We start from the raw sequence: 18670 nt of genomic DNA on the forward strand, positions 1-18670 counted from the left end.
CTAACTCTAATTAATTACAGAGGCTGTTATCCTCTGTATTTCCCCCTATTTCTCCTCTGTTAGACCCTAGTGTTAAGGGTCTTGGCCTATATCCTAACCCAATCAAATGTAGGAGATTAGTGTGAAAGTTAACGGTCTCAAAATGACAAGACTTAACATTTATTTTCCTGTTAGTATTACGTGCTAGCTTCTCGATTAACCCTATGATAGTCATTGGAATGCAGCTGTTCAGTTCGTAAGTTATATCAAAGAATCACTTGGAATTTCGAAAAGGCTTCTTTATACAAATAGGGGGCATACTAATGTCTTTGGTATTGGAGCATTAGTCCAGTTGCCCCTGCACATTCTGTTCGACTGTTACACTGATTGTTTTATGTTCTTATCGGAGAAATCAATCTCATGGAAATGTAAGAAGCAAAATGTTGTTGCCGGATCAAGTGCAAACACAGTATTATGCTAAGTCTCATAGTACTTGAAATTTTGTTGCTCAAAACACTTGTTCCTAGTGTTCAAATCAGTGAGATACACCATCTCGAGCTTATTCGTGATAATCAATCATCCTTGAATCTTACTTCAAACCTAAGTTGTCAATCCTGGCACGATCCTAGGTTCCCATCCCATGCCACCCCAGCCATGCCCTGGGACGAATTTCCCCATCCAAGCCAGGTTCACTGTCCCGGTGTCCCCGGCCATCCCAGTTGGGATTCCGGGAAAAAATCCCGACCATCCCGGTGGGATAACATTTTCCCAAAAAAATCCACACATGTAAATGCTGGAGTTTTATTTAGGGGTATTATCGGGTTTTCACAACGGAAAACACCCTCGAACTTTGATAAGTTTGATCTTTCCCTCTCTTATACTCATTTCGACCCCCTTATCCTCTCTTCTATCATATATTTATCATTGATTTAGTATGTATGTACAGGGTTGTTAATAGAAAATAGCATAGCATAGCGGCCAGCCCAAAAACTGCTATAGCGTATATAACGGGATGGCCGCTACGCTGAATGTTTTTATATATTATATATAATTATACTATATATAATATATATATGTATATATATATATATGAATGCTCACAAATGATAAATAGGACTGAAATTTCATTCCACTCATAATTAATAGCAAAAAGACACGAGTGTTTTAAACAAAGCTTACTAGCATACAAATAGACATTAGTGTTCTAGCTTCTAAAACCACGAAGCATCAAATGAAAGGCCAAACTAGCTGCTAGCAAACATCAAATGAAAGTTTCTTAATCAATCATAGTCCTCTAGATAGATCTTCTTTGCTGACTAGGAGTTGTCATTCTAAAGAAAAAATAACAGAGATGGAAAATAAGAACAGAGCATGAAAGAAACCTGAGAAAATATGACTTGAACTAAGAACTGAGAACAGAGCATGGAAGAACAGAGATGGAGAACAAAGGAACAAAGAAAAATGAGAACAGAGATGGAGAATAGAGAAAATGAGATAGAGAACAAAGAAATATGAGATGGAGAACAGAGAAAATCAGTAATTATGAATGTCTTTAATTTTGTAAAATGACTACTATGGAGCATTTATACATATGTAGTATAAATTTTATATATATATCCTAAGCTGTGCAGCCCAAAGCCAATCCCAGGGAACAGTGAAGCTTCATAGGGTCTCTCTCTCCAGGATCAGGTAGTCCACATCTTCACAGACATGTCTATTTCCCCGAGCCTCCCAGATCGTTACGCCTTTCGGGCGGGTCAAAACTTACCCGACAAGAAATTTTTCTACCTTAGGACCGTTGTAGTTACGGCCTCTGTTCACCGGGGCTTCAGTCGCCGGCGCCCCTGTCATCAGGTATGATAAATCAATATTGCGGTCATCCCGCTATAGCAGTATTGGGGGCGTGGCGTGTTGCTCTTCAGGATTGATATATAATAACAAGCTGGCTGGAAGCATATGATATCTATGCTCTAGCTTTAGGCGGAGCGTTGATTGTAATTATTATTTTAATTCTTTGCTAGTTTCTGTTGGAAAATATATCAGTATTTATTGTTTTCCAGTCAATTCTAGAGATTCTATTATTGACTTTTTTATATGTAATAATTTTTCTCCTTAATTCAAGGAGTAGTAATTCTCTCCTTAATTCAAGGAGTAATAATTGTATCCTCTCTATAAATACCAGCCTTTGGCTGAGGAATAAAACAGAACAGCATTTACCTATTATTTTCCAATATGGTATCAGAGCCCTAGGTTGGGACTTCTACTGTAGAGCTTTCCACAGCTAGTCTGATCAACCTATTTCCTTCCCCGACCCGTTTCACATACCCATTTAGCCTCCTATGGCAGGTCGCAATAGGTGGCCCTCCATAGCAGAGGCCTACACCGGATCCACAGCCAACCACGACGAACAATCACTTGACTCGGGCGTCAACAGCGGTGATGGCGGTGGCAAAGGAGACGGCGGTGGCCGCGGTAATGGTGGTGGTCGTGGAGATGGCACACCAAAGTTCGTCGCAAACAGTGGCGGTAATGGCGGCAACAATGAAAACAGGAACAACAGTGTTTATGGTGACAGTAATGTCAATATAGGTTGCAATGACCAAGAGGGTTCCTCATACTCCCTCAAGGTCAATATTCCTAAGATGAATGGGAAGAACTATAATGAATGGGCCCAAACCGTTCGTTTGGTATTGGATAGCAAAGGGAAGCTTGGTTTTTTAACAGGAGCAGTAGCTGAACCAACAAGCGGAGACCCTCGTTACAAACAATGGAAATCTGAAAACTCCTTGATTATTGCTTGGTTGGTAAGCTCTATGGAAACTGGAATAGGTAAGCCTTACATGTTTTTGCCTTCTGCAAAGGATGTGTGGGAAGCTGTTAAGGAAACATACTCAGATATTCAAAACTCCTCCCAAATTTTTGGTTTAAAATCAAAGTTATGGCAGGCTAAACAAGGTGACAGGAGTGTAACTGCTTATTACAATGAGCTGTTGACCCTGTGGCAAGAATTAGATCTCTGTTATGATGACAATTGGAGGTGTACAGAAGATAGTGTTCCCGTTGATACTGGAAGATACCAAAGATTGGTTGGGAAACTGATTTATTTGTCACACACTCGACCTGATATTGCTTTCTCAGTTAGTGTAGTGAGTCAGTTCATGCATTCTCCTTTTGAGGAACATCTTGAGGCAGTCTATAGGATACTGAGATATTTGAAGGGAAATCCCGGAAAAGGCTTATTTTTTAAGAAGACTAGTGAAAGAAATGTGTCTATCTTCACCGATGCTGATTGGGCAGGCTCAGTCACGGATAGAAGATCAACCTCTGGATATTGTACCTATGTTTGGGGTAATCTTGTGACATGGAGGAGCAAGAAACAAGGAGTTGTGGCAAGAAGTAGTGCAGAAGCTGAGTTTAGAGCTATGGCTCAAGGTATTTGTGAAGGATTATGGATTCATAGAGTCCTAGAAGAACTTAAGATGAAAATTGAGCTTCCATTGAAATTATACTCCGACAGTAAAGCTGCTATTAGCATAGCTCATAACCCAGTTCAACATGACAGAACCAAGCATATTGAGATTGATCGACATTTCATAAAGGAGAAGTTAGATGCTGGAATCATATGTCTACCTTTTGTGACTTCGAGTCAGCAAACTGCGGATATCCTGACCAAGAGCTTGGCAAGACCTACCTTTGAGCATTTGATAGGCAAGTTGGGCATGATAGATATCTATGCACCAACTTGAGGGGGGGTGTTGGAAAATATATCAGTATTTATTGTTTTCCAGTCAATTCTAGAGATTCTATTATTGACTTTTTTATATGTAATAATTTTTCTCCTTAATTCAAGGAGTAGTAATTATCTCCTTAATTCAAGGAGTAATAATTGTATCCTCTCTATAAATACCAGCCTTTGGCTGAGGAATAAAACAGAACAGCATTTACCTATTATTTTCCAATATGGTATCAGAGCCTCTATGACCGAAAGGTTTAGAGTTTGATCCTTGCTCCCCTCACTTTCTAATTAAAAAGTGGGATTAAGTGGTTATTTGACAAAGGCTATAATAGAATCTCTAGAATTGACTGGAAAACAATAAATACTGATATATTTTCCAACAGTTTCCATAGTTTTCTCTGTTTCCATGCTTAAATCCCTAAAGTTTAGGGATTTCAACTCTGCTTTCTGAATATATATATACACACACACACACTTGTTCATAACACCCCAAAATTATATATATATATATATATATATATATATTCAGATTCAAGTAACATCATCTGCAACTACAAACCAAACCCTACCACACTGATGAGCAAAATCAATTGCAATTATGTCCTCACACATAGTATTATTACCTTATCTTCTGTGCCAAACAAAAAGTCACCATCTTCCTGAAAATATTTCAGAGCAGACATCAAGAACACAGTTAGCATAAAAAGTAAACTATTGAACGTTTAAAATAGAAAATAAGTACAAAAGGGAAAAATATAAAGTGATAGAATGACAGAGATTGTTATTGACATGGTTAACATAATATAAACTCATATGAGCGAGGAAGACATTCAATTGAAATCCACCCCTTAGAAATCCACCTTTCCCTCAGGATGGGAATTGGAAGTTTCATTGTTTTCATTGTACAAGAGTTCCCACCTAGAAATCCACCTTTCATTGTATGAGAGCTCCACATCCTAAATCTTTGCACAATGCTTCTTCCCCCTAGATTTTCCAAACTCCCCATCCTTAGCCACTAGCTCATCTTCCACCAATATCATGGCCCTCATTCATTTTTCTAGGCACTTGTGTGTGGAACTAAATGGTAGGCCACATTGAAAACATTTTCCTTCTAACACATTTTTCATAAGGAAAGTGTTCAGTTCCCCTATTTCTGGTATGGAATGGCGTTGTTGTTGGATTTTGAAGCCATCTGAGGTGCCACTCGTTTTTCTCCTTGCATGTTAGTATTAGAATAATTTTTTTCACTGAAAGCATTAATGGCACTAGCGAGTAGCGAGAAACAACACACTTCCCCCCAATATAATTTTTTTAAAAGATACAAGTGTCCTAAAGGTGTCCAACCAAGAAGAGATGTCGGCTCAAGTGTCCGAACCGCAAAAAAAAAAAATTATGGACGCCGCGAAGTGTCTGGCACATGTCGGTGTCCTACGGGTATCAGTGTCGAGTCCATGTCCGACACTGGAACACTCCATATTTCATAGGTGTTTGTGTTCTTCATAGGCATCCTCCCAATCGACATCGTGCTTCTACATCCACCGAGGAAGAATCTTCCTATTCTAGCAAGTTTCCTTGCTCACTGGCATTCTTTCAGATCCAGAAAGTCGAGCTGGCCAATTTTTTGAAATACTCTCCAACAAACATTCCAAGGCTGCAATTCCCAACTCCATAAGCCTCGGATACGAAAAATCAAACCAATTTGTTAGGAAGTCAACAAAATTGAAATGAAAGAATGGAATTCTCCCAAGGGAATAAGGATTTCCCTTTCCCATATTTATACCCAACCATTAATCCCAACTGACTAACTAACAATAATAACTAATGGACTAACTGACTAACAATTGCCGTTATTCAGCCCCTAATGATATACAATCCTATCATATCAGCTCATGGTTCCCAAATGACCCCAGGAGCATCGTATATATAGATGGACATCTTCATTTGGTAAAGTCATTTTCTTTTCCTAAAATCATGGAGGAGTGGCAGGGGGAGAGACAGAGAGAGAGGAGACGTAGATGAAGTTAACTTATAGAGATATGCTCTAAAAGCATCAAATAAGGGGTACACTCTTCCGCTGGGATAATTTTCCTATAATTTAATTGCTGTGAAGATGTAATAGATAGAAGTGAATCAGCGATCTTCTAATGTCTAAAAAATAGATAGTGATTTGAAAAGCACTGTAACATTTTTAAAACAAATGGGAGCAATCTCTTAAACTTCTAGGACAAAAGTGAAAGTTGAATCAAACTTGGACCAAGTGTACATGTTTGAATAAAAAGATTAAATTAAAATTAAAATGCAATATCACCTCTTCATCAGTAAAATCATATGCAAAATTTTCATTGGCCGTATCACTGGGCTCTTTTAGATTTTCAGATTGACGATCCTTGTATTCAGATAGATTGTTTGTTGATGTAGCTATATCACCATTACTTTCATCCTGTTATTAAAAAATGAGCATTACACTAAGTCCTACTCACTCTGCTATTCAAAAGTGGCAAAACTAAACACATACAACTTACACAACGTCGACCCGGGACCACGCTGGAGTCGTTTGTACCAATTTTGCTGACAGGTGAAAGATCCCCATTTTCTGCAGTATCATAACCACGCCATTGTCAGAAACAAGTATAACTTTTTTAAAGTAAAACAGCCACATACCTGATGCTAATCTTGCCTTACCATCTGCATCACCAGTTCTAGCTATTTTTGCGCCATCTTCACTATGCTCTTGACTAATTTGTGGTCTTTCCAATTCTCCTAATTTTAAAAAAATAAAAAAATAAACGGGGGGGATAAATGCTTCAGTGGTCTATTAAGGCAATCAGTATATACATTGAGGCAGATCAAGCAGGCCACCAGATGGTTTTGTTTTAGAAAGGTATGTATTGAACCATCATACAGCTTTTATCATTTTTTTATGTGGTTTATATTGCCTTCTAAGAGAGAGAATAACTCAGCATTCCAGCGACAAAAAAGTTTAAATGATGTAATAAAATTGCCTTGTTCTCTCCCTTCACTGAAGAGGGGGAGGGGGAGCCCAACCTTTTTCTCCAGCATAACGTTTTCGTAACTCCTCAATCGGAAGATTCATCTCATCATGCAAAGCTGTCAATTCCTCTTGTCTTTCTTCTTTAGTTATAAGTGCCTCATCTTCCTCAAGGGTTTGCTCATCATCCTCCTGGAAACAGTACCACCATTAACATACGCACATACATGAGTTAGGGCTAATCTTCACCCATTGAAACACCAGAGCACATAATCAAATCAAAAAGACAGTAATAGCCTTGTTCAATTTCCAAAGGAAAACCGCCAAACAGAAAACCTGTTCAGTATGCACATGCTTCAATTAATAATATCACAAGCAGAAAATGCAGAAATCAAATTATATAGTCATTTTTAAAGATAACTTAGTAAATGCCTGCATAAGTAAATAATGCCACAACTAGAAAATGCAGAAAACATTAATATAATTTTATTTTAAGATAATGCCCTGCTTTTATTTGGTTGTTTATCAAAGAAAATGAAACAGTGCATGTGATAGAGGAAACCCACATATCTGCACCATCTAGTAGTTCCATTTTTTGTTTCAAAAAATCTAGACCATATTTTTGTTTCCTTTCCACATGAAAATATATCAGTCAATTACCATTATCATGCAGCGGGAATCTTGTATTAAATTTTCAACAAATATGGACTTCAGTCAAACAAACGTGTGCAGATTAACAAAACCAGGTTGAAGTTCATGATGTGTGCAAGTGACCTCAATAGGAATCTGAGATAAAAAATAATAACCAAAAAGTAGAAACTCAATATTTATCAAGGCTTCCAAAGCAACAAAACTCTTATACAGAAAACATCCCAGAAAAACTCAACAATCTGAGACAAGTATTTAACAAAAAATAATACCGATTCATCATCAGATTGTACACCATATTCTTCATCGTGATCAGGTGCATCTGATTGATAGTCTGCCACAAACGGATTGAGTAAAGTTAGAAAAGAAAGTGATCTCGATTGGAACTTTGAAGATAAACCTAACCCACAAACATTAGCTTCCTTAGGTCCATTGGTAATGTCTCTATGTGAATCTTTGTATTGAATACCTATGTGATGCTCTGCAGAATTTTTCTCTGCTGGTTTATCGGCAGAGGTTGAATCCACGAGATTTTCAGCCAACATTGTTGAGTATCTGAAAACAAAAGAAATTTTAAAAGGAAAGGTCACTAGAGTCAAGTAGACTGCCAGCTCAGTATTATAAACCTCGGACCGGATATTGTCTCTGTTAGGGTACTGGGTCAATGAGTCATTAGTTGCACTTGAACTGGTTTTATAAAATATATTTTATAAGAAATAATTTTGTTAAGTAAAATTTTATATAATTAAATTGACTTAATTTATGAAAAAGGTTGGTAAGCAGAACTAAAAAGTAAGGCTGGCGAATGGCAACATTAATAAATTAAATTAGTTAAGCACAATATTAACTAATTATTTTGTTCAACCTGAATTACATAAATATTAAATTATGCACTATTATTATCAGATGGCAATTTGGTGGTCTGCATGCTGTTTTTACTTCCGTGTGGGCCAGGTTTTACTCTCATGTAATGAGATTCGGAAGTTTTTGATGATCCAAAACCAAACTCTCGAGATTGGGTGAGATGAGATCGGGTTCAGCTTATACCAACTACCAAGTTGACCAGTTCTCATCTCACTGCTTTCCAGCATGGTTTATGATGTAAGCACCAATTTATTTGTAAAAGCGGTCAATACCGATGACTGGACCGGTAATGGGTCCAGTTTCCGGTTGAACTGGTGCTGACAACACAGTGCCAGCTGATGCAAATGATAATTGGAGAACTAAATAAATAAAAGGAACCCACCTCTCAGTTTGCCCTAAAAGAAACTCAAGCTGCTTGTCAAGTGCTTTTTTCTTCTTCTCATCAAGCACCATCTGATGCTTGTAAAGAACCTGGGAAAACAATAGAGGACGGGAATGAAGGACATCAGAGGGAATTATGGAAATATGCCAGCAATCAAACCAATTTAATAAAAATGCATTACCAGCTTTTCTATTTTTGTCCAGAATTTCTTAACATCCTTGGAAATATTTAGTGCAACTTTTCTTAACCGCTGCTCTTCTTCCTGTACAGGATGCAGCTCTCATCACACAACAGTATAGGGCGGGGGGGAACATGCATACAATCACCATGTTATGCTTTATATTACTTAAAATAATACAATCACATTGGGAAAAATGGAAGGCTATCAATTGGTTTAATTTACAGAAGAAAGATCAGAACCTTCATCTTCTTTTCACCTCTTGTAGCCTGATCTAAGAAGCCCTTGCTGGCTTTTAAAGCAACTTTCTTTGCGTGAGCTAATTTCCATTTCCTCTCTGACTCAAAGTCCTGCAAAACAAGTATAGCAAGCAGATTTATTAGTTAAAATATTGCCACATTAGATATTTCAGATTTTCAAAGTGAAACTAGGGGATACCTTTGATAACCACACCATCTCTTCTAAGACATGGTCCCAATGAGTTTTGGGTCGCCGAGGCTCCTTTGGAGCTTCAAGAGTCTGGCACAGCAAAACAGAAATAATTTAGAAAGAAAATGGGAAGAGAGCAACATTATCAAAAAATAAGCAATAAGAAGCTCTCATTGAACGATTTGTTTTTTTTTTAACTCTTTTAGATTATTCTAGGAAGATTTCTTACCCTCCTTTCTCACAACTCTTATCATCTACCAATTATCACAAAAACTGTTGTTGGATGAAAGCAAGTGAAAGGTTTTATATCTAACATGCCAAGAGCACTCTGAACTTAAGCGTGGACGATGTAGAGGCACACTGAACATGTGTTGAAATTCACCTTTTATTTAGAAGAAAGGATGCAGCTTGAATAGAACTCAAAACCACTTGTTCATAGAGGCCCCAATACCATACTAGAAGTCTAGAATTAATAACACATTAGGCCTAACTCAACTCTAAAAGCTAACACAAGAGGGGAGGACCACCCAAATAAGGAGTACGTTGGCCATATACCTAGTGCTAGAGATATACAATATAAAACCATCCATGCATATTTATCTAACAACTTGAAACTTTTGGTATAATTGATATATGACATGGCATCAAAGCCTGGCTGAACCAAGTGGCCCAGACCTTGTTGCTCCCATTCTTCTAATAAAAGTTGAGTTTCAATACAAGGGTGTATTGTCCATGCTTGTAAGCCCAAAGAGCTTTTGCATCTACTAGGCATTCAAGGGAACCCAAAGGTAGGCAGATCTCTATCAACAGGCTAAGAGCCAAGTTACAATAGTTAACTTAACACTATAACTTGGGCAACATCTAGGGTGAAGCCGTGGGGCTTCAATGTGAAGCACAATAATTTTCAGTTGGATACACTGTTACAAAATTCGACAGTGGAGATTTTTTACTAGGAACTATGGATTAAAAAATTTAACAATTTGCAATTAAGTTCATCACATGTGGGAGACGGAGTGCAGATATAATTATCGCAATAGTTGTGGCATGGTGCTAGGAAATGGCGTAGCGGTTTTGCCTCTGGTGGTTGGCAGCCGAAGTTAAAACAATCTGCTTGTGCAGGGTGGTAAACAAAGACATAGCAGTGGTGGTAGAGGAAGCAAAGTTTTCGTCAAGGACAAATATCAACATCATCTTCTATCTTTATTATTTTTTAGAAAAGTATTGAAGTACAAAGAGAGACCTGCATATGGTTTTTATTGACTTGGAAAAAGTATATGATTGTGTGCCAAGACAAGTGTTGTGGAAGGCTTAAGAAAAACAAAGGTGTTCGGGTGACGTATATTCGAGCCATACAAGACATGTATGAGGGGGAAACTACTAGTGTGAGTGTGAGAACTCCAGGGTGTGTGACTAATGACTTCCCTATAAGGATAGGTTTATACCAAGGTTCAGCCTTGAGTCTCCATCTATTTCATCTTGTTTTGGACATGCTTACCAGGGATCGACATAAGAACATTCCTAAGTGTATGATGTTTGCAGATGATATATATCTAATTGAAGAATCAAAGGAGGCAGTAAATTCTAAACTAGAGATTTGGATAAGACTTTGGAACGAAGGGTTTTCGTTTAAGCAGGAGTAAGAAAAAGTATATGCATTGCAAGTATAGTAAGAATGTAAGATTGATGTTGGAACTGATCTGAAAATAAAAATTGGAAATGACATCATACCACAGGTCTCATAGTTTATGTACCTCGAATCTATCATAGAAAGTAATTTGGAAATCGACAAAGATGTTACACATAGAATTCAAGTTGGGTGGTTTAAGTGGGGAAAAGCATCATGAATTATTTGTGACCACAAAGTACCTACCATGCACAAGGAAAGTTTTATCGAACAAATATCAGTCCTGTTATTATATATGGCAGTGAATGTTGGGCTTTAACACGACATTATGGGAAAAAAGATGGAGTAGCAGAAATGAGTGTTAAGATGGATGAGTAACCACACTAGAAAGGATAGGATACTCCATGATCATATAAGAAGAAATATTGGGGTGGCGCCTATCGAGGAGAAGCTGACGGAAAATCATACCGGTGAGAAGAGTTGATAACATGATCTTCAGTCTTGCGAAAAGGGAGTCCAAAAAACTTTGGAAGATATTGTTAAAAATGATCTCATTATCAATACTGTTTCTCAAGATCTGGTTTTTTATCGAGCTTAATGGCATAGTGCGATCCAGATAGCCAACCTCACTTAGTGGGATAAGGCTTCTGTTGTTATTGTTGGAAATCTGAAAACCTATATCGCAAATCCCAACACACTTAAATGGACAATATAACTTACCACTATGCCAAAAGCTTAAACAATTAGCAGAGGTGTAATTCTTGACATATAACACCCTACGTCAAACACGAACCATTCTCTAGGTTGAACCTGATCCACAAATGACAAACCTAACATGCACCCCTCGCAACCCTTAAGGCATATCACACATGTTCTGTAGAGCTATAAATACCCACTTAATTATAGAAACCACACCAAGCACCACAATGATAACCATCAATGAGGTTCAAAGAAAATGATGAAAAAAATTTATATACACATTAGACAAGAAAATGTTAAAAAATGGGATCATTGATAGATAACATAAGGGAGGTGGACCAAGAAGAAGGACGAGCTTGGAATAAGAGTTGTTCATAGCATGACATAGTGGCATGATAGCGGAGGAGCAGGGCTGAGTGGCCAATAACTGCAATTCTCCTCTGTCATGTCACATATTGGGGTTGCGACTGTCGTGACTCTATTCACAACGAAAAATTGCACAAATCATTAAAATCATGCTTCATAAGCAACGACTCTAAGGGTTGACCATATCACTCTTTTGCTTCCTACTACTTGCTGGTTTTGGGGGAGAAAGATGGGTTTTATCACTCTTTATTCACCGAAAGGATCAAAACTCTCACACGTACAAGCCTTTGCTCAAACTTCAGAGCCTTCTTCTTGTCAAGCCCTCTGTTCTCAAGCGTTAGGCCGATTCTGGTGGTTTCTAACATCATTTTGTTGACTTCTTTAGTTACTTAGTTTTTCCCATAGTAGTCAATCCCGGATAGCGGCGCGTAGCGGCCGGCCCCAAAAGTGGGATAGCGTGATAGCGCATAGCGGGATGGCCGCTATTCTGAATTTTTTTTATGTAATTTTATATCATTAATAGTTTAATACTATATACATATAAATAGCAAACAATGTCAAATATTGCCTAAAATTCATAACATTCATAATAGAAATAAAAATCATAAGTCTTGAACAATAACACACAACTAATAACTTCTCAAAAGCAAGGTAAAGAAGTCGAATTTGCAAATCTGAATGAAGAATGAAGCTTAATTCTTTCAATTTTGACCTATAATGGCCCTGAGAAGTCCTAACATGCCCATAAAAAGGTTCCCCAACGATTTAAAACGAAGGGGCTTGAGTCATTTTCTCCTTCGTTCATATAGCGCCGCTATTTCCCGCTATTGGCCGCGATCTGCCGCTATTTTGGCCGCTATTCGCGCCGCTATGACCGCTATTGTGAAGTTGGCCGCTATTTCATCTCAATAGCGGCAGGGAGCCGCTCCGCTCCGCTACGCCGCTATAGCGCCGCTATTTGCCGCTATTGACTACTATGCTTTTTCCATTTATGGAAATTTGTTCTTTACCTGTCTGCTCTCTTCTCTTTTGACTTTATAGCCTCTGTTATTGATGTAATCGCATATAAGAGTTTTTCGATTGCTCTTTCCACTCAAGTCCAATGGTTCTCCAGCATCATTCTAGCAACTATCTCCATGTTGAGATTATATGAAATCTGACTATATGTGTTAGGTATTTGTATTACAGGAAGGTCTACTTAACTATAGGATATTAGGATCATCTCTGAGATTAATGATGAACCTTTCCTTCTTTACTAGTGTACCTTGAATCTATATATATTTGTACCCCAAAAATCAAAGATGCACCAATAAAAATTCAGTTTCTCTGATCTCAACTTTGTACCAGAGATTCTAATTAAGGAACCTTAATTTTGAGACAGCCCCTACAATGGAGGCTAACCCATTTTCATATAACCATCACACAACCAAGGTACTGTCATTTTTCTCAAGGGCGCCGGCCAGCCTTCTCTTTGAGCACCGTCACTAGAGACATTCTCACGTGTTTTCCGGGCCTTCATTTTTTGTTAGTTGCCTCACTCACCCATAACTATCTATCGAATGTGAGTCATGTGAGCATGGAAAACATATATGTGCTTCTTACCCAAGCAATGTTCGCTCTCAAGCATTGCTCTCGTTTTGATATCATGCATTATGATCTTTGGGGTCTGAGTAATGTCACTTCTAATTTAGGATACTGGTAATTTGTTACTGAGTTTTCAAGATATACTTGGATTTTCTTAATGAAAGAAAGAACAGATTTATTCAATGTGTCTCAAAAAATTCAAGGAAATCAAATATCATTTGGTCGTCCCATTCGTATTTTGCATAGTAATAATGCAAAAGAATATTGCTCAACTCCCTTTAATTCTTTTGCGGATACTAATGGGATTTCATCAATCTTCTTGTCCTTAAACCGCTGAACAAAGTCGTATCGCAAAATGTAACATCGTCATATCATTGAAACTGTTCGCACTCAACATATAAATGCTAATGCTCCTTTAAAATTCTGAGGTGATGCTCTTATTTTAGGTTTTCTAATAAACAGAATAACAATGTGCCTCATTCTGTTCTATTCCAAATGAACCTTTATGTCATATTCCACCTTGGATTTTTGGGTCCACCTACTTTGTCGATGATCTCACTCAAAGACTTGATAAATTGTCTAACAATGCTAAAAAAATGTGTATTTCTTGGTTACTCCAAAGTTCAAAAGGGGTATTAATGTTACTATCTTCTTTACATCAACCATGGAATCAGAGCATCTTTCCCCATCTCACACCTATTATTGCTCCTTCCTCTACTTTAGTCAACTAAACTCCATCACCTCAATCGGAGCCTCCCAGTCGTCACTCTCTCATAACTTATCAACGTTGTTCATGTATTGAGTTGATATGTGTCCTGTGGAAGGTTCAGGTGACTCCTCTCCAAGTGACTTATCTTTTGCGCAAGTCCTTTCTCAAGCTCCATATACACCTAAGTCTCCAAATGCTATGTCTTCTCATTGTAAACGTTCCCACTCACGATCCCCATCCAATTTATAACTTTCATAGTTATTTGTCGTTAATCTCCTTCCCACTACACATTTGTCTCTTCTTTGTCTTCTGTTAATATGCCCAAGTCTGTCCTGGATGTACTTTTTGCAACCAAGCTGGAAACAAGCAACACTTAATGAGATGGCAGCTTTAGAGTCTAACAAAATATCAAATATGAACAATTGTGGCCACTCCTCAAGGGAAATCTATTGGCGGGTATTGCTGGATTTACAATGGCAAGGTTGCTCCTGATGAGAAGGAAGGATAATCATTTGAAGGCTCGTCCTTGGTTAAAGTGATACTCGGGCGTTTGGCCTTCACTGTTGAGATAATTTCTCACCAGTGGTTGATATGCATTGTCGGCCTTTACATCAGTTGGACATTAAGAATGTCTTTCTTCATGGTAATCTAGTAGAGGAGGACTATATGGAGCAACCACATGGGTATATTGTTCAAGGGAGACTCCTGGTTATGTGTATCGCCTTCATAAGGCTCTATACTATATGGCCTTAAACAGTCTCCTCAAGCATAATTTCGGAGATATTCTACAATTCTTCAGCAGTGTGCATGATTCGTAGTGAGGCAGCATTAACCAAACAGTCTTCCCCAAACCTATGTCAAGGCCTTCCTAATCCTCATGGGTTTCTTTCATCCATGGCTACTAATGGTGATCTAGTTTTCCTAAAAGGCCAACAATATGGCTTTCTTCAATCCCAATTTCTTATTTTTGTTTGCCTCAGCACCACAAAGTCACAAACCCATTTTCATATAGATTACAAATTACTCTTATTCACCAACAACATTGAATGGTGGCCTTCCTTTTCTACTCAAAATGATCCTTAGCCCATCATCGATACCCGCCGGCGAAACCGCCAGATACGGCGGAGGTTCAAATGTGGTTCATGGGAGAAGGCTTCACAGACGGCTACAGGAACAGTGAATGGGAGCCTGCTGAACCCTTCTCTATTGGAATGGGCCCAGCCCAATTCGTTCAAAGCAGTTGGGCCTTGCAGAAAAAAAAAAGTGCTACATGGGTGGACATCAGCTTCTTTGGGCCATTCATTTGTGGAAGTTTTTTTTCATTTCATTGTTGCTTCGAGTCCTGTGTGTACATTCTCTTGTTTCTCATGTGGTTTGGTTGTATTTTGGTTTTGTTAGTGTTTGAATTTTGATGAGTTTCCTTGAGGACAAGGAAAATTTTAAGGGGAGGGATATGTTACGCATATAAATATGGATTGGCCTTGTAATTGAGATATGTTGAATATTGTTGAGATAATGAAACCCCTTCTATCCCTTTGTTCTCTCTTCTCTGTCCCTATTCCCTCTCTTCTCCCTCTCTGAGATTCTGGTTGTATCAGATCTCTCCCTACAAATGTTATTGAGTTTCCAATATCACCTCTGTTAACTGATTCGTGAGGATGACATCATTGTCACTGGCAGCTTGTCTCCCCTTCTTAAGCAGCTAATCTCTAAGCTCAACTCCATTTTTGCCCTCAAACAACTTTGTCAATTCGATTAGTTTTGGGGGATAGAGGCCACACATATCCCAAATGGCTCATTACCAATAACGATATCCGAAAGTGTACTCACAATAATGGGTTCTCCAGTCCCATAATTAGCAGTTGCAAACTTACCAAATATGGTGCAAATTAAGTTCCAGATTCCTTCTTTACAGATTTCTTTCGGGTGCTATCCGATGAACTACAATCACTAGGCCTGAAATTAACTACAATGTTAATAAGTTCTTTCAGTTTATGTGACAACCTCTTGAGGCCCACTGGTAAGTGGTACACACTTCAGGTTCCTCAAATTTATCTTGATTCCGACCTCATTTCCCGGTGAACTAAAAAGCATCCTCTTGATCAAGGTCAAGCATTGAGGCTGAAAAGGAAGCATAGCTGAATTGCTATGGAATCCAATCTTATGTACTAAGCTACAAGAGTCAGTTGTTAGTCCTATCGATAACCATGACAATCTTAGCGTCGTGGCTCTTTCTCATAATCCAGTACTTTACTCCTGGACCAAACATATGCACATGGAACTTGATTTGTACTTGTCTAATAGATTTTTCTGAAGAAAAGCTTAAAGGTGTGTCAATTTGAGCCGCTGATCAGACTACTGACATCCTGACCCAGGCTTTCTTCTCACAAAGATTTTGTATCTTGCATGACAAACTCAAGTGGTCGATCACTTTTCCTTAATTTACCCACCCTGAGTTTGAGTGGGTAATGTTAGAGTAGTTACCAATAGCCTAGCTTACAGCTTACCTACACTGCACGGGTATCATTAAGTTACAGATTGTCATAAAAAACATCTGTTACCTGGATGATCTGTTATACTGTTGTCTACATACATACATCTCTAACAAATCCTTTATATCAGTTATTATCCAATATCCATTCAGTAAGCTCAATATAAACATCTCTCATAAGTTCATTATATTTTATATTTATATTGGCAGGTCTCTTTGTATGTGTTGTCCGGAAAGAGGAGGACTCAATGATTATTCGGTCGCCGGAACCAGAAGTCAAAATTTTGGTGGATAGGGATCCCATAAAAACTTCTTTCGAGGAATGGGCAAAACCCGGCCATTTCTCAAGAACAATAGCTAAGGGACCTGATACTACTACTTGGATCTGGAACCTACATGCTGATGCTCATGATTTAATAATCAACTCAGCTCAGACAAATTTAACAGACTCTCCAATTTCTCTTTGTTTCCTACTATAGTGTTTTTTTTTCATTTTCTGTCACTTTGTTGGTTACTTAAGCCTAGCACGCGCACACATGCATGCACGGGTTTTTACCCAGAAGGCAACTAGATTCATCCTCAGAAACTACGCCAACACATTAAAGAGTAGTGTTGCCAAATAGCAGATATCTCGCCGCTATAGCCACTCTGAGGGCTCACCGCTATCCCTATTTTCCGCAAAATTTTGGCTTTCAGCTATTTTCCGCGATCCACGATTAACAACACTGTTAAAAAGTAATTACCTTGACTTGCACTTTCCATATAAATAAAATCTAATACACAATTCCATCTCTACTTGTATTAACCAGTTCTAATTTCACTGATCCCTCTGGTGTTATTTCAGTTCTTCATTTTGCTTCATTCCAACTTCTAAGTCCCCCCATAAGTAACCATAAGAATAAAGAGAAATCAATGCATGGAACCAAAGAAAAATAAAGACCGATGAAGAACAATGGTGATAAAATGGGAAAAAAATTAGAAAAAAAATAATCTAGAAATGACGATGAAGAAGAAGCACGAACTAACCTTTTGCCGTTTAGCTTTGGTTTCATGATCAAACTTGAACCTGGGACCTTTGGACGCCATGAAGAACACCAGAACTCAACCATCAAGCATATCTATCTGCTTCGTAGCACAAAAAATCACGAAAAAAACAAAAATCATTGTTAGAACTCGCGATGAAACGCGTGGAGGGTTGGATTGTGAACGAGGAAACGAACCTGATTGCAGGAGAATGTTGAAATCGGTGGTGTTGGTGGAGAAACGAGATTGCAGAATGACGAAATGGAAGGTGAAGTGCAACAGTGGAGAAAACCTAACAGGGTGTTTCAAAGCGAAGAAGGAGAAGAGAGAAGAGAGAAGACGATGACGGTGGATGGAAATTGGAAGCAGCAAAACGGAGCGAGGTGGGGACAGCACAGCTTCTTCTACGTCTTTACTTGTTGTTGAAACGCATCGTTTCGCACCGCAATTCTAAGCTTTCTGAGCCCGAAACCCCAAGGGCGCTTCTCTCTCTATCACTCCCTTTTGGTCTTTGCGGTTTTACTTTTGTTAATGTTAAACTAAACTTGCATTTTTTATATATTTGATTTGATAATTAATATCACTTAAGAGAATCTTTTGCATTTAGCCCGACATTTTTAATAATTTTATAAATTGGATAACATGTGAGTGAAGAATTTTATTAAAGAAACCAAATAGATGTTGTACCTTCCCCAAACTAAATCAATCGGTCAGTCATCGACATACATAATTTCCTCATGCTTCTCGCCTAAATTGCTCTCATGTCGTTAAAGTTATTTCAGATAAGGCTCCAGTTAAGGTCCTAAAATAAAATCTTGAATCAAACAATGACTAACACGCCTTAATTAGAGAGAAGCAAGTGCCCCAAGAGAACCCTTAGCTCATTTCGATATAAACACGTGTAATTTCTAATGTGTGACACAAGAAAACTAGCAGGCAAGTGAGGCTAGAACTCAAACCGTTGACCTA

General features: G+C 38.2%; 1 protein-coding gene across 3 annotated transcripts in view; it reads right to left on the minus strand.

Moving 5' to 3' along the window:
- Positions 1-18216, minus strand: part of LOC130717161 (protein PHOTOPERIOD-INDEPENDENT EARLY FLOWERING 1) — a 30308-nt gene extending 12092 nt beyond the window's left edge. For 2 of the 3 annotated variants that reach the window (XM_057567295.1, XM_057567297.1), the window contains exons 1-13: positions 17899-18216; positions 17705-17800; positions 9215-9295; positions 9019-9126; positions 8780-8860; positions 8599-8687; positions 7822-7907; positions 7625-7686; positions 6761-6896; positions 6377-6475; positions 6238-6308; positions 6024-6155; positions 4339-4374 (exon numbers count right to left, since the gene is read on the minus strand). In XM_057567295.1, the coding sequence (XP_057423278.1) occupies positions 4339-4374; positions 6024-6155; positions 6238-6308; positions 6377-6475; positions 6761-6896; positions 7625-7686; positions 7822-7907; positions 8599-8687; positions 8780-8860; positions 9019-9126; positions 9215-9295; positions 17705-17764 (1041 nt within the window). In that variant the 5' untranslated portion in view covers positions 17765-17800; positions 17899-18216. The remainder of the gene's footprint in view (positions 1-4338; positions 4375-6023; positions 6156-6237; positions 6309-6376; positions 6476-6760; positions 6897-7624; positions 7687-7821; positions 7908-8598; positions 8688-8779; positions 8861-9018; positions 9127-9214; positions 9296-17704; positions 17801-17898) is intronic. The other variant, XM_057567296.1, reaches the window with a different exon arrangement.
- Between the last annotated feature and the right edge of the window lie 454 nt (positions 18217-18670).

The sequence above is a fragment of the Lotus japonicus genome, chromosome 5 (assembly GCF_012489685.1).
Source record: "Lotus japonicus ecotype B-129 chromosome 5, LjGifu_v1.2".
NCBI lineage: Eukaryota > Viridiplantae > Streptophyta > Magnoliopsida > Fabales > Fabaceae > Lotus > Lotus japonicus.